Genomic DNA, 15,785 nt, shown 5'->3' on the forward strand with positions numbered 1-15,785 from the left:
TTCCCCCTGTCTTTTTAGATATTTATTTTTTGTGTATGTGTGGGTTCTCCGTACATCAGAAAGCATTGAACCCCATGGCTCTACAGTTATAAACTGTTGTGAGCTGCCATGTGAATGCTAGAATTCAGTAAACTCAGAACCTCTGGAAGAGCAGGCAGTGGTCTTCACCCTTGAACTCTCTCTCCAGTACTTTAAACATTCTAAAACTGGTTTCCTGGCATCTTCCTGAGGTATCCAGGGGGCTGTCTTTCTTTAAAAAATAAGATACATTCTTGAATACAATGTATTTCACAAGTTATAACCCACTGCTCCACTAATTCAAAGTTTTTACTTTTTAGAATCGTCCACAGGCAAATGCCTGGAAGAAATTGGAGTTGTCACATGAATATAAAAACAGAAACCAATTACGGGAATATCAGTTAGAAGGGGTCAACTGGCTCCTCTTTAATTGGTATAACAGGTAAAGAGAAATGTGAGCTTATAACATGGGGGCTTAGTCTGGGAATTATTTTCTCAAAATAATTTTTTCCTAGGTAGTTTTTTTTTAAGACGATAAATTTTTGACATGTTGTTCTCCCCATTCCCCCAAATCTACAGGCAGAACTGCATCCTGGCTGATGAGATGGGATTAGGCAAAACTATTCAGTCAATTGCCTTCTTGCAGGAGGTATATAATGTGGGCATCCATGGTCCCTTTTTGGTCATTGCTCCATTGTCCACCATTACTAACTGGGAGCGAGAATTCAATACTTGGACAGAGATGAACACTATTGTGTACCATGGCAGTCTGGCCAGCCGGCAGATGATTCAGCAGTATGAAATGTATTGTAAAGATTCACGGGTGAGTTGTATGCCTTGGGAAGTAAGGCAATACTTACTTAGAGAAAGTAAGGCAAGGTAATAGTGTTTCAAGGCCTACGTATAAATTAAAGGAGTTCATTGAGACTCTCTATGACTTAGGTGTTTTTATGTAGTAGAATGAGTTGGCTATGCTGTTTCTATCCAATAGACATAGTGAGTCACTGAACATTCTGATTTAGTATATGAATACATTATTTAGATGAACTGGCTTGTTTGCTTTGAGACAATCATCTTTGCTGTATAACCTAGCCTGACTTTAGCTTCCTGAAAGCTGAGATGATAGTTATGCACCAAAACACCCAGCTGATACATGGATTTTAAATAGACTTTTAGTAACATTGCTGTGTTTTAAAGTACTTTTCAGAAAAGTACTTTATAGATAAATTTAACATGGAAATTTATTTAATTTTTAATTAATTTTTAATTAATTAAAAAATTAATTTTATTTATAAGATAAAATTAAACATGGAAATAAACTAAAATGTGCATCCCCCCGCCCTTTTTTAAAACAACTGAAATTCTAATAGAAGATTGCATTTTCTAAGGGAAAAAATAGCCAGGCAGTGGTGGTGCACGCCTGGTCTCTGTGTAGCCCTGGCTGTCCTGGAACTTACTCTGTAGACCAGGCTGGCCTCGAACTCAGAAATCCGCCTGCTTCTGCCTCCCAAGTGCTGGGATTACAGGCGTGTACCACTACTGCCCAGCCAAATAGCAGATGTTATTAATTACTGCTTTGTTTCTTTTATGATTTTTTTTTTTTTTACTTCTAAGCTAAATTTTCTTATATTAGAGTTCTTAATTTTTATTAGTTTTACTGTTTTTGAGATAAGAGCTCAAAGTTGTGCTCCTGCTGTGTCAGCCTCCTAAGTTAAAAGAAGGCTTGGCTTGGCTTCCACTTTTTTCCCCTGTGGTATGTTTCAGCATTGCTCAACCTTTTGTGTATCTTACTGTTAACCAAGGAAGATCTAAGACAGATTTACAGCAGCTAAGCATACAATGGTCAGAAATATTCAGCTCCACTCAGTGAGGCCGTCCTGTTATTTCCCCAGGAAGCTGAACCTGTTGAGAAAGTGCATATCATGTTCAGTGCTTTGACACTGTTTATTGGAGTGACAGGGTAGTACAGTTGTATTTTATGTTGAACTTTCTTAAATATAGCAAGAAAATTCAGAACTCTGCAGGTGGGCATGTGTTTTGGAGGCACCTCTTCTGACGGCACCGATTTCATGATTAGGGTCGCCTCATCCCGGGTGCATATAAGTTTGATGCCTTGATCACCACTTTTGAGATGATTTTGTCAGACTGTCCTGAGCTTCGTGAAATTGAATGGCGTTGTGTTATCATTGATGAAGCCCATCGGCTGAAGAACCGAAATTGCAAGCTACTCGATAGTCTTAAGCACATGGACCTGGTGAGTTTCCCAGAGTATCATATAGACATTCTGAAATTTAATCTGATTTCCCTGTGAAATGAAAATTGCTCTAACTTAAACAATAGAAACTTGTCTTGTATTAAGAGCCCTGAAGATTATGTAAACGTTGTAAGTTTTAGATTTGGAATTGAATTATGAATGGGTGCTTCTTAATCACAGGGAACAATGGAAACATACCTTAGTTACCTAGCCCAAAGATTAATACTTAAAACAACTCTTATTTTTCATGATTCTCTAATTGAGCCATTTGGGCCATATTCATATAGTCTTTCCTGGGTGTTTGTTTGCTTTGGTCTTTTGGGACGTGGTTTCTCTGTATAGCTCTGGATGTCCTACAACTTATTCTGTAGGCCAGGTTGGCCTTGAACTCCCCAGTGCTAGGATTAAAGGCATGCATCACCACAACCAGCCTTTCCTGGATTATTAATGTTGCTGCACCTGGCTATTGATACTGGTTATTCTTTGAAGCACTTAGGTTGTGTGTATGATCCATGGCCTCTCATCTTCTAGGGGCTAGATTGGGTGGACTTCCCTACAAAGTGATCTCATGACAGTATTGAAAAGGGTCAAGGGGAGCTGCAGAAGCCTTGAGCCTCAGTGTTTTTTGTTTGTCTGTTTGTTTGTTTGTTTGTTTGTTTGTTTTTGTCAGAGCTAGCCAAAAGGGAAGCCTGAATTCAAGGGGGCGAGCCTTACTACAAGAAACTACAGTTTCTTTAGTCCACCATGGAAACATTCCACAGAGAGGCACATTAGGTTGAATATGGAAAGACATGAATTTAGAAATAGTGTAATATGAGTTACTAATACATTATTTTGCTTAAGTCAATATTCATTTAGTTTCTATATGTTAGATAAGGTCATTTCTTAAATTGTTTTTGTTAATCTATAAGTAATCAAGAAAAAGAAAAGTTAAGACAGAAATCTGATCTACTACCAGTAGATAAACTAAAACTAACTGTATACTTGATGGGATCTCTGCAAATTTTCTTCTCACAGGAGCATAAAGTGTTACTCACAGGGACACCATTACAAAATACTGTAGAGGAACTGTTCAGCCTACTTCATTTCTTGGAACCTTCTCAGTTCCCCTCAGAATCAGAATTCCTTAAGGATTTTGGGGATCTCAAGACCGAGGAGCAGGTAAGCCATCTGTCTGATGAGGTATTATTTACTGCCTCGGGCCTTACTGAGGTAATAAATAATACTTAATGCCACTTATCATTTGTGGCATTCATTATCTGTAGTCTTCAGATGGTGGGTAACTATTTTCCTGTGTTTCCATATAATCTTGTTTCTTTTCCTCTTAATGACATAATGTAAGTAAGGTGAGTGATTTCTTTTCCTCTTTATAATGAACCACAGGTTCAAAAGCTTCAGGCCATTCTAAAGCCAATGATGCTGAGAAGACTCAAAGAGGATGTTGAAAAAAATTTGGCTCCCAAACAGGAAACTATTATTGAAGTAGAACTAACCAATATCCAGAAGAAGTACTACAGAGCTATTTTAGAGAAGAATTTCTCCTTCCTTTCCAAAGGGGCAGGGCATACCAATATGCCTAATCTACTCAACACGATGATGGAGTTACGCAAGTGCTGCAACCACCCATACCTCATCAACGGTGAGGGAATTAAGCCTTAGATAGAACAGTACATTGACTGAGCCAAACTGGGATATGGGCAGTGGCTTAGGAAAGGAGTCTCTTTTCAAAAAAAAGATTTGGGTATTTTATGTTTTAGTTCTTCTGTGTTTGAGTGCCACAGCTCACGTGTGGAGTTCAGAGGGTGATTCTGTACAGAGGACAATTCTGTAAAGTCTGTTCTCTCCATCCATCCCCTTTCCTGTGGGTTACAGAGATGAGGCTTACACAGCAAGCACCTTTATCTGTTGAGCTAGCTTGCCAACCACCTTCTCTTATCATTTCTACTTCCTTAGTGTTATATAATTCCCCAAATTGAATAGAATTTTCTATGTACTATTTCATGAATAATAACTCAAGTTATTCTTTGTTCTGGATAAAATTTCTTACTGACACTTCATTTTGGATTCGGGGTTGGGGAATAGGTATGTTCCATTTTAGTTCTTGTACATGTTATTTACGTGCTTTTAAAATTCAGTTTATTCAAGAAAGTGCTGCCTTAGAATGTGTTTTATAGAAAAATAGAAGATTAGTTTGGATGTTTTGTTGCTGGACTTTTTATGAGAAATGTTGATATTACTGTTAAAAGAGATGGGCAAGAGCATTCGCTGCACAAGCATCAGGACCTGAATTTGAACTCCCAGTACCCATATAAAAAATTGGGTATGGCCACTCACACCTTAAATGCCAGTTGGAGTAGAAATAAGAGGACTGCTAGGTGCCAGCCTAGCTCCAGGTTGTTTCGTATGAGACCCTCTGTCAGTAGACGATGGCAGAGGATCGTAGAACAGAACACCTGACATCCTACTTTGGCTTCCAAGTGAACGTGAGCATGATCCTGGGCTCATATTCACATGGGTTCGTGTGCGTGTGTCTAGAGGGAGGAAGGCTGGAGGGGAGGGTAAAAGGTGATACTACTTAACTGAGTATGGTGGCACACACCTTTAATCCCATCACTCCAGAAGCAGAGGCAGACAGATTTCTGAGAATTTTGAGGCCATCCAGGGCTACACAGAGAAACTCTGTGCTGTAGAAGAGAGGACACAAAAACTTTTTTCTTTGACTATTTACTTCAAGCCACTGTCTTAAATAAGAATACATGTTTTCACTTGTTTACAACATTAACTTTGCCTATTTTATTTGCAGGCGCAGAAGAGAAAATCCTGATGGAATTTCGGGAAGCTTGCCATATTATACCTCAAGATTTCCACCTGCAGGCCATGGTTCGATCAGCTGGCAAGTTAGTTCTTATTGACAAGTTACTTCCAAAGCTTAAAGCTGGTGGCCATAAAGTTCTGATCTTCTCCCAGATGGTACGCTGTCTAGATATTCTGGAGGATTATCTGATCCAGAGGAGGTAGGAAATGGGTCATTCTAAAATGTCTTGTGGTTATTATAACTTTCATAAAACTTTAAGAATAGTTTGGATACAGCTCAGGGGAAGAATGTTTGCTTGACACATGCACGATCTTCTGCGTAGCCACTTTCCCCTTATGACACCTGCCCCCTTCAACAGGTACTTATATGAACGTATTGACGGGCGAGTTAGAGGCAACCTTCGACAAGCTGCTATTGACCGCTTTAGTAAGCCTGACTCAGACCGCTTTGTCTTCTTGCTGTGTACCCGTGCTGGTGGACTTGGTATTAATCTTACAGCTGCTGATACCTGTATTATATTTGATTCAGACTGGAATCCACAGAATGACCTGCAGGTAAAGGAAATTATTCTCTTACCAACTACCTGCCTAATCCAAGAGGTTCTTAATAAGATCATGATCTCTGAAAAGCCCTTCTTCCAAGGAAGAGGGAATTGTTGACCTAGAGGTGGCAGCCAGCTCAGGAGTCCGCTAACATGGTTTAAGAACCTGTAAATGTGATGGTGGCGTATGCCTTGGGCAGATCTCAAGGCCAGCCTAGACTATAGAGCAAGTTCTAGGACTGTCACGCTACAGGAGAAACCCTGTCTTGAACAACAACAACAAAAAAACTAATACAAAATGTTGTAGGCTTTGGGGTCCGTTGTTTGTGTCCACTCCTCACCTCTTCTCCTTTGTCACAAAAGCAGCAATGGACAACATGTAAATGAATGTGTTTGAAATAAATGTCATTTATAGAAAAAGGTAAACACACAAGCCAGTTTGCTGACTCCCATTCCACAAGATGTGGCAGAAATTTCTTTTTGAAATTGACTTGATTTTGAGTGTGCAGAAGGCTTAATATTATGTATCTCTTTGTTCTCTTTTTAATCAGGCCCAAGCACGTTGTCATCGAATTGGACAGAGCAAAGCTGTGAAGGTGTACCGACTCATCACTCGTAATTCCTATGAGAGAGAAATGTTTGATAAAGCTAGCCTCAAATTGGGATTGGATAAAGCTGTGCTTCAATCCATGAGTGGTCGGGATGGAAACATTACTGGAGTAAGTCTGTAGATAAGTTGGTTCATAATAATAGGAGAGAAAAGCAATTACTTGAGAATTGTTACTGGGTGTATGTTTGTGCACATGTGCATGCACGTGTGGAGTCAGTTCTCCTCCCACCTCTACACGAGTGAGTTCTAGAGATGGAGTTCAATCACCAGACTCATATTGCAGTCAGCACCTGCTGAGGCATCTTACCCGCCCAAATGCAATTTTTGCACAAAAATGTGATTACCTTGTTTAGATTATCAGTAACTGTACTGATGATTATTTCTTACAGTACAATAAAATGTCAACAAGACATTATTCCTTTTGTAACATTTTTATCTTTGACTTGGATTTTTTAGATTCAACAGTTCTCCAAGAAAGAGATTGAAGATCTCTTAAGGAAAGGCGCATATGCGGCCATAATGGAGGAAGACGATGAGGGTTCTAAGTTTTGTGAAGAGGACATAGATCAGATCTTGCTGAGACGGACCACAACCATCACTATTGAGTCTGAAGGGAAAGGGTCTACTTTTGCCAAGGTAAGTTCTGTGACAGATCCCACGTGGGCAGACAGAGATGAAGACAGCAACCTCTAAGATTGAAACATTTTTAAATACTTGTTAATTTCCCAGTGTGCATAAAATCATTGTAGCTAACTTTATTCTATATTTGTCTCTCCCTAGGCAAGCTTTGTTGCTTCTGAAAATAGGACAGATATTTCCCTGGATGATCCAAACTTTTGGCAAAAATGGGCCAAAAAGGCAGACCTAGACATGGACCTGCTGAATAGTAAGGTAAGCTCACCTTTCCTGTGAGGGGAGGTACTGTAGAAGACAAAAGTACTTGCACTCTTGAGCAGTTCCAATTCTTTAATGCTAAATGAAGCTTATGGTGCAGTATTATACCGCAAAGGTTTTGGAAACTTTCTCTACCTCGGATACCCTTTAAAAATACTTAGATGTTATCCAGGTGAAGGTGGCGCACATCTTTAATTCCAGCACCTGGGAGGCAAAGGCAGGCTAATCTTTGAATTCCAGGACAGCCAGGGCTACACACAGAAAAACCCTGTCTAAACTTATATGTTGTCTTAGTCACTGTTCTTTTGATGTGACGAAATACCATGACCACTGCAATTCTTATAAAGGAAAGTATTAAGGTGGTGCTTGCTTACAGTTTCAGAGGTTTAGTCCATTGTTACCATGGCCAGGAGCATGGTGGTGTGCAGGTCAACGTGGTAGCTCAACCTTCTTCATCTGGATCCAAAGGCAGCAGGAAAAGAGGAACACTTGACCAGGCTTAAACTCATTCCAAGGGACACACCTCCTCCAACAAGGCCTCATGGCCTTATCCTTTCTAATAGTGCCAGTTCTCAGTGACAAAGCATTCAAAGCTGTGAGCCTACGGTGGTCATTCTTATTTAAACTACCACAATTGTCAACCACTTTTTCTTCCTGAGCCTGCCTTGTACATTGTCTTACATGCTCTAAAAATTTGAGTACTTTGATAATACGCAAATATTTGAGATTATGTCATATGAGAATATCATAGTTATATGTCCTTTTTCTACATAGAATAACTTAGTGATTGACACACCTCGAGTTCGGAAACAGACTAGACACTTTAGCACTCTGAAAGATGATGACCTGGTTGAGTTTTCTGATTTGGAAAGTGAAGATGATGAACGGCCGCGTTCCCGAAGACATGACCGCCATCACACCTATGGGCGCACTGACTGTTTTCGGGTAGAAAAACATCTCCTGGTATATGGGTAAGAATGCAACTTGCCATGAGCAGTGGGGCATCTACATGCTGACTGACTCCTGACTCCCTGTTGACTTTCATAATGGACAATGTGGCAAAGAAGCATCACATAAAAGACACTTTGCCTGTGAGGGAGCTTCTGTTCCTCCTTTTGGAGGAGGTAGCAATTCTGGGAGCCAGGGAAGTATCACTGAATTTGAATTTCCTCCAAAATATTTGTGTTGCTTGCTTTTCCTGTTTTGTTAGTTGGGGGCGTTGGAGAGATATTTTGTCTCATGGACGATTTAAGCGGCGCATGACTGAAAGAGATGTGGAGACAATATGCCGTGCCATCCTTGTATACTGTCTTCTACACTACCGTGGGGATGAAAACATCAAAAGCTTCATTTGGGACTTGATCAGCCCTGCTGAAAATGGCAAGACAAAAGAATTGCAGAATCATTCAGGTAATTATCAACTCCTACCTTTTCATCTTTCTGCAGGGTATATAGTCATTTTCAGGTGTCAGGGTTTTTCTCAATCCAAGTCTTTGGTGTCTCCCCTTTTCCAGGTCTGTCTATCCCTGTGCCCCGTGGGCGTAAGGGGAAAAAAGTTAAGTCACAAAGTACTTTTGACATTCATAAGGCAGACTGGATCCGGAAATATAACCCTGATACTCTGTTCCAAGATGAGAGTTATAAGAAGCATTTGAAACATCAGTGTAACAAGTAAGAATACTATTCAGATGAGTCCCCATGAAGGCTTGTTACACTGTTGCTAAGGTATCTGTCTGTTCCTTCAGGGTACTGTTGAGAGTACGGATGCTGTACTATCTGAGACAGGAGGTTATTGGAGACCAAGCAGAGAAGGTGTTAGGGGGCGCCATAGCCAGGTAACGTTTCTTTCTTTATTTACCATACACTCATCTGTCTGTCTGTCTATTATTTTGTGTTGTGGGAGGACAGGGACATGCACAACATGCATGTGACACTCATAGGAAAAATTGCCAGGATAGTTTCTCTCCTGGGTGGGTTTTAGGGACTGAGCTCAGGTTGCTGGTCCTGGTTGTGAGTGCCTTTATGTAATGAGCCACCTCGACAGCCTCACTTTTTATTTCCTCATTCTTGTATTTTATTTCCTTCCTTACTCCAGGAGTGACAGGTTTGCTTACTTCTTTCTATACTGTCTTTGAGATATCTGATAATTAAAATCTCTATGCCAGCCTGTATTCCTACATTTAGCACTAGTTCATGAAAATATGGCAGAATCATAAGCATTTAAAGTATAAAACAAGTGACCTTTAATAATCTTTTGAAGGATTATCACTTCTACTTCTATCTCTAACATTGTTTACTGACTTATACATTCAGTGAGATTGACATATGGTTCCCAGTGGTGGATCAGCTGGAGGTTCCAACAGCATGGTGGGATAGTGAGGCTGACAAATCCCTGCTCATCGGTGTTTTTAAGCATGGTAGGTACCTTCTCCCATATTGCTTTTGTATTGAAGATGTGTGCTAAGCGATAATACATTTAACAAAATGTTTGTGAATTCATTACCAGAAATTTTGTGTTTAAGAAACTAGTTCTTAAATGTCTGTAGTAAACTACTTAGTTCTATAGTCAAATGTTCAAGGAATTCCAGAAGGATAGCTAAATCAAAGGCAGGAAGCTTTTTCTGTCCTCTAATCATGGTAACTATTATGTTACCTCTCTATGTATTATGGGATCTACGTTAAGATTCTGCAAGTCAGAAGAAGTAATATATGTCAAGCCCTTTTAATAACCAGTGACTTTTCTTAAGGTATGCTCAAACAATCCTATTTATGTAAATGTCTCACTTGTCTAAAGGTTTAGTGGTCTGAGGTAACAGTGAGTACTAATTTCTTAGTAATTTTTGCCAATAAGAAATTCCAGGCATTAAAACCAGTGAATTTTAGCTTCATCCTGTGATATACTTGACTGTATTTTCTTAGCCATAGCTTTTTTTTTTTTTAAACTTCCTAAAATAAAGGTATTTATTTCATGTTCTTGAGAAATCTAATGGGATTTTAAAAAAAGTAACCTAGGCAGGAATGGTGGTACACACCTTTAATCCCAGTACTGGGATACAGAGACAAGCCGATCGAATGTGTTCCAGACCATCCATGGCTACACAAAGTGACCCTATCTCAAACAAACAAAACAAAGAAAACAAAACAAAACAAAGAAAGGGAGGGAGGGAGGGAGAGAGAGAATAAGAGTGGGCATTGATTTACTAGTAAGACACAGAAATTGTAGAAGAGTTCAGTATAAGTACACACTGATACTTTCAAGCATGTTTCTTTTTCTTCATTTGCGAGTGTGTGTGTGTGTGTGTGTGTGTGTGTGTGTGTGTGTGTGTGACAAAATCCATAGATTATTGGGCTACTAGTTTCTTCATCTCTGTACTAAGAATGATGATCTAAAGACTATCACTTATATGACTATATAGACAAGTCACCTTAAGATGATTTACTGATTAAATTATTGTCAATCACTACATGAAAATTATAGAAATTATAAATACCCTACGAGTAACACTTATACGAATTATACATTTTATTAAGAGCAAAGTAGCCCATATAATCTAATGACTCTGACAGTACATAAAAAAGCACAGACAAAATAAATCTGAATTTCTTTATCTATGGCCCTTGTTCTTTTAGGCTATGAGAAATACAATACCATGAGGGCAGACCCTGCCTTGTGCTTCCTGGAAAAGGCGGGCAGGCCAGATGACAAAGCCATTGCGGCGGAACATAGAGTATTGGATAATTTCTCTGACCTAGTAGAAGGGTAAGCATGGGCTACCTTTTTTCACCTCTGTATCTGTTCTGTGTTGTTTGTGCTGATATTACATAACTCTAGGCTTGACTGATGGTAGGATTCCTTTTTGTTTTGCCTTAGTTAGTTAGTTAGTTAGTTAGTTAGTTAGTTAGTTAGTTAGTTTTGGGACATGGTCTCGCAGAGTTCCAGGTCTCTCTGGCTGTCTGTAACCTGTTTTGTAGACCAGGCTGACCTCAAACTCAGAGATTTACCTACTTTGCATCCCAAGTTCTGGGATCAAAGGTGTGCGCCACCATGCCAGGCCCATTACTAGTATTCTTAATGGTAGATATTTCTCTGTATGATACATTCTTACTCAAGAATAGGGCCAGCAGATTAGAGCTCAGACACTGCCCTAAATCACACATTGCCATAACTGCAGGTGAGCATCTGTGTTATTCCCAGGTTTATGCAGTGATTTCTGTATAGCTATATAGTTTAGTAACTGGGAAGATAAACGATTTAAAAAAAAAAATAAAAAGACAACTGTTTTCATATGTTACTTGTATTGCAGAGCTTCAGACAGTTTTGGCCTTACCTTGTCATCTCCCTATGGTATCTGACACATAAAGTACTCATTTTGCCTGTGACTATGTCCCAATGATGAGTTGCCATGCTAATACTGAGTCACCAGGTAGGGCAGTGTTGCCCTGGTCTGGGTGCCAGTGAGTTTAACAAAACTTCTCATGTGGAGACCTGAGGGACATTGTGCAATGATGAGTTTTGTTTAAGACTATAATTTTTCGTGCAACCAAGACTGTTGATCACATCTTTACTCTGGTTGGTATAGGACCACCAAAAGAAATGTACTCATTGCAGATCATTCTGTAACCCTTCTGCTTACAAGTAAAGTAGAGAAAATTAATACATTTAAAAAAATATAAATAGGGTATGGCAGGGTGGGGAGATGGTGTCTTAGTTGGAGGTTAGGATTGCTGTGATGAAGCATGACCAAATGCAACTTAGGAAAGGGTTTATTTTATTCACAATTTCATGTAATAGTTATCATCAAAAGCTCTGAAGGCAGGAACTCAAGCAGGACAAGAATCTGCAGGCAGTCACACAGCATGGACTCGGCCCTCTCCCATCTCACTGCCTGCAGTCCTGTCTTATGGAGGCATTTCTCCATTGACGTTCCCTCTGCTCACATGATTCTAGTTTATGTCAAGCTGATATAAAACTAGCCAACACAGATGGCTCAGTAGTTAAGAATGCTTTCTGCTAGCCGGGCCGTGGTGGCCCACGCCTGTAATTCCAGCACTCTGGGAGGTAGAGAGAGGCAGAGGCAGGTGGATTTCTGAGTTTGAGACCTGCCTGGTCTACAGAGTGAGTTCCAGGACAGTCAGTGCTATACAGAGAAACCCTGTCTCGAAAAAACCAAATCCAAAAAAAAAAAAAGAATACTTTCTGCTCTTCTGAAGGACCCAGTTTTAGTTTCACTACTCACATAGTAGCTCACAGTTGCCTGCTCCAGTTCTAAGGGATTTTATATCCTTCCCAACAACTGGCGTTCACTTAATGCACAAACATGCATTCAGGTACTCACACATACACATAAAATAATTCTTTTTTTGTTTTTGTTTTTTGTTTTTCGAGACAGGGTTTCTCTGTGTAGCCCTGGCTGTCCTGGAACTCACTCTGTAGACCAGGCTGGCCTCGAACTCAGAAATCCGCCTGCCTCTGCCTTCCAAGTGCTGGGACTACAGGTGTGCACCACCACTGCCCGGCTCATAAAATAATTCTTTAAGATGGGGAGAAAAGCTGGACAGATGACTCAGCAGTTAAGAACATTGGCTGCTAGAGGATCAGGTTTAGTTCCCAACACCCATATGGGACTTCCCAACTGTAACTCCAGTTCCAGAGGATCTGACACTCTCACACCAATGAACATAAAATTAAGTTTAAACATATAAACCATGCAAAATTAATAAGTGGCAGATCGTTGAGGGGAAGAAAAAAGTAATTTAACAATAAAAAGGGAAGTGTGTGGATTGGCGTGTTTGACTTCCTACTAGCTATAGTAGCATGTACCTGTAGTCCAGGTAGTCTGGAGGCTCAAATCAGAAAGATTATTTGAACCTGTCTGTTTAAGACTAGCCTTAGCAATCATTTGGTAAGATTTTGTCCCAAAAGGTTAGGGCCAGAGAAATGGAGATGTTCAGAGGCTAAGAACACTAGATAATCCAGATTCAGTTCCCAGGACCCACATGGTAACTACCATCTGTAACTGCTCACATAGTACACAGGCATGTATGCAGTCAGAACACCCATACACATAAAAACTTATTTTTAAAAAACGGTTAAAAGTTTTGTTTGAAAAAAGAAGAAAAAAAAAGTCAGGCAGTGGTGGTGCACACCTTTAATCCCATCTCTTGGGAGGGAGAGGCAGGCGGATTTCGGAGTTTGAGGGCGGCCTAGTCTACAGAGTGAGTTCCAAGATAGCCAGGGCTACACAGAGAAACCCTGTCTCAAAAATCCAAAAAAAAAAGTTTTGTTTGTCCAAGTCAGGCAATTTTGTTATGTACTTTGTCAGCTTCTAATTATTTGTTGTTCCCTAGAAGAGGTTCTTAACATAACTATAGTTTTGAAGCTTGCCCACCCACCCCCCCATTCCTTAGCATGAAATTAAAGAGTATTCTTTGTTGGATTGTATGCTTGGTCAGATCTCCTAGTGATAGAACATATATTATCTTTTTCTTTGTTTCTGGATACTCCTAGGATTGACTTTGATAAGGATTGTGAAGATCCTGAATATAAACCCCTCCAGGGTCCCCCAAAGGACCCAGATGATGAGGTAAGAAATTATTTTGAGTTTAGCTTTAATCTATTATTAGTAAATCTTTTTATCATATCCCATTCTTTGAACCTTGAAGTATATTATTCTAATTATACTTGAAGTATGTCTATTATACTAATATATGTGTATATGGAAAATATAGAAACTATGAGAATGTAAACTACAAGGGCTGGGGAGACAGTTCAATGCTTATAGAGCTCTGACTGCTTTACTAGTGGACCCAAGTTTGATTCTCAGAACCCACATGTTACTCATACTTGTCCTTGACTCCAGTTCCAGGGGATATGATGCCCTCTTCTGGTCTCCACAGGCACCGGGCATCATGTAGTGCATAGATTTATTAGCAGACACACACACATACACTTAAAAATACATTAATCATAAGAATGTAAACTATTAATGACAAGGATTATGGTGCTGTCCTTAGGGCATGGCTAAGCTAGTTTATGGAGGAGAGGGGACTGCAGCTGGTTGTTAGCAGATGTTATCGGTCGAATCCCTAAGAACTCACTGCTCAGGTTCTGCTTGTTCTGTTCTTCGGTTGCTTTCTAAGTTTTTGAGAGTTCCTTTCATTAGAAACTTTTCTTATCCCTTGGTGCCCCAGAAGGACATACACCAGAAAGTGATTTCAGAGTGCCAACTTCTCCCCTTTCACTCCCCTCCATCCTGTGGGGTGGATCTCCTTCTCTAGGGTGATCCCTTGATGATGATGGATGAGGAGATCTCAGTCATTGATGGAGATGAAGGTAAATTCTAGATCAAACAATGTACCTTTTAAGGGTTAGGTTGGGGGATCATTGACTATAAAGTATGTCCTTTCCTGGGATAACTAAAAGCTTTACCTATTCATGGGCCAAAGTCCAAATACTATCTCTACTCTTCTTTCCATACTTCCTTCTTCATTCTACTTTCTTTCCACAGCCCAGGTGACTCAACAGCCAGGGCATTTATTCTGGCCTCCAGGCTCTGCCCTCACAGCTAGACTTCGCCGCCTAGTAACAGCCTATCAACGCAGCTACAAGAGAGAACAAATGAAGATAGAGGCTGCAGAACGTGGGGACCGGAGACGCCGACGATGTGAAGCAGCCTTTAAGCTCAAAGAAATCGCAAGGCGGGAAAAACAACAGCGGTATGTGGTATAGCGAGGAGTTTGGACTGACCTCTAAGATTTCCATAAGCTATGGGTCCTGTACTGAAAAAGCATAGGAGGCGTGATTTCCTTGAAATTCTGACAGATGGAACAGGAACATCTTGACTGCCTTCATCTCTATCTAGTACTTAAGAACTTTGCTGTGGGCTAGGGATATTATAGCTCAGTGGCACAGCACTTAAACTTTCCATGGAAAGGAAGGTCTTGGGCTCAGAAATCCCTTCCACTGACATAAAAACAAAGAAAGAAAAAACCAATTTGCTTAGGTTCAACAGCCAAAACAATACGACGATACCATTGTAGATATTCTTTAAGATCTTTTCCCCCCAAGTCTGTGTCTGTGTGAGTGAATTCCACTTGTTTTTAGTTATTTGTGGAGGCCAGAAGATGACATTAGATGCCCTGGAGCTGTATAGTTTCAGGCATCTATAAGCCACTCCTTGAGGTGCTGGAAAATGAATGTTGGACTTCTGCAGAGCAGCAAGCAATCTTAACTGCTAAGGGATCTCTCCATCCTGTTTACTGGTTTTTTTTGTTTGTTTGTTTGGTTTGGTTTGGTTTTTTGTTTGCTTTGATTCTGAGTTGGCTATGTGGCCCCAGCTGGCCTGGAATTTACTATATAGACTAGACTGTCTTTGGACTCGCCTGCCTCTGCTTTCCAAGGGCTGGGATTAAAGGTGTGTACCACCGTGCCCAAAAAAATTTTGTTATACTTGATTTGTCTGCATGCGTGTATATTTTTGACATGCGTGCCCAGTGCCCAATGAGGTCAGGAGTAGCAGATTCCCTGGAAATGGAGTTATGGATAGTTGTTTACCATCGTGTGAGTGCTGGGAACCAAACCCATATCCTGTACAAAAGCAACAAGCACTCTTAACCACTAAGCCATCTCTCCCGGCCCCTTTTTATTTCTTTT

General features: G+C 40.2%; 1 protein-coding gene and 1 non-coding gene across 7 annotated transcripts in view; both read left to right on the forward strand.

Annotated features, from left to right (window-relative positions):
- The window catches only part of Chd8 (chromodomain helicase DNA binding protein 8), a 60,466-nt gene that overhangs the window by 36,199 nt on the left and 8,482 nt on the right, over nucleotides 1-15,785 (forward strand). For 5 of the 6 annotated variants that reach the window (XM_052191542.1, XM_052191548.1, XM_052191543.1 and 2 more), the window contains 19 exons: nucleotides 339-460; nucleotides 598-841; nucleotides 2,096-2,272; nucleotides 3,290-3,433; nucleotides 3,656-3,911; nucleotides 5,076-5,286; nucleotides 5,446-5,641; nucleotides 6,180-6,347; nucleotides 6,695-6,874; nucleotides 7,019-7,129; nucleotides 7,907-8,103; nucleotides 8,343-8,542; nucleotides 8,623-8,803; nucleotides 8,878-8,967; nucleotides 9,446-9,549; nucleotides 10,763-10,892; nucleotides 13,641-13,716; nucleotides 14,411-14,465; nucleotides 14,641-14,848. In XM_052191542.1, the coding sequence (XP_052047502.1) occupies nucleotides 339-460; nucleotides 598-841; nucleotides 2,096-2,272; nucleotides 3,290-3,433; nucleotides 3,656-3,911; nucleotides 5,076-5,286; nucleotides 5,446-5,641; nucleotides 6,180-6,347; nucleotides 6,695-6,874; nucleotides 7,019-7,129; nucleotides 7,907-8,103; nucleotides 8,343-8,542; nucleotides 8,623-8,803; nucleotides 8,878-8,967; nucleotides 9,446-9,549; nucleotides 10,763-10,892; nucleotides 13,641-13,716; nucleotides 14,411-14,465; nucleotides 14,641-14,848 (3,050 nt within the window). The remainder of the gene's footprint in view (nucleotides 1-338; nucleotides 461-597; nucleotides 842-2,095; nucleotides 2,273-3,289; nucleotides 3,434-3,655; nucleotides 3,912-5,075; nucleotides 5,287-5,445; nucleotides 5,642-6,179; nucleotides 6,348-6,694; nucleotides 6,875-7,018; nucleotides 7,130-7,906; nucleotides 8,104-8,342; nucleotides 8,543-8,622; nucleotides 8,804-8,877; nucleotides 8,968-9,445; nucleotides 9,550-10,762; nucleotides 10,893-13,640; nucleotides 13,717-14,410; nucleotides 14,466-14,640; nucleotides 14,849-15,785) is intronic. The other variant, XM_052191546.1, reaches the window with a different exon arrangement.
- Nucleotides 11,518-11,627, forward strand: LOC127691734 (small nucleolar RNA U6-53/MBII-28). Its single transcript, XR_007979331.1, has one exon. It is a non-coding gene; the product is annotated as a small nucleolar RNA U6-53/MBII-28 (small nucleolar RNA).

The sequence above is a fragment of the Apodemus sylvaticus genome, chromosome 8, assembly GCF_947179515.1.
Source record: "Apodemus sylvaticus chromosome 8, mApoSyl1.1, whole genome shotgun sequence".
Classification (NCBI taxonomy): domain Eukaryota; kingdom Metazoa; phylum Chordata; class Mammalia; order Rodentia; family Muridae; genus Apodemus; species Apodemus sylvaticus.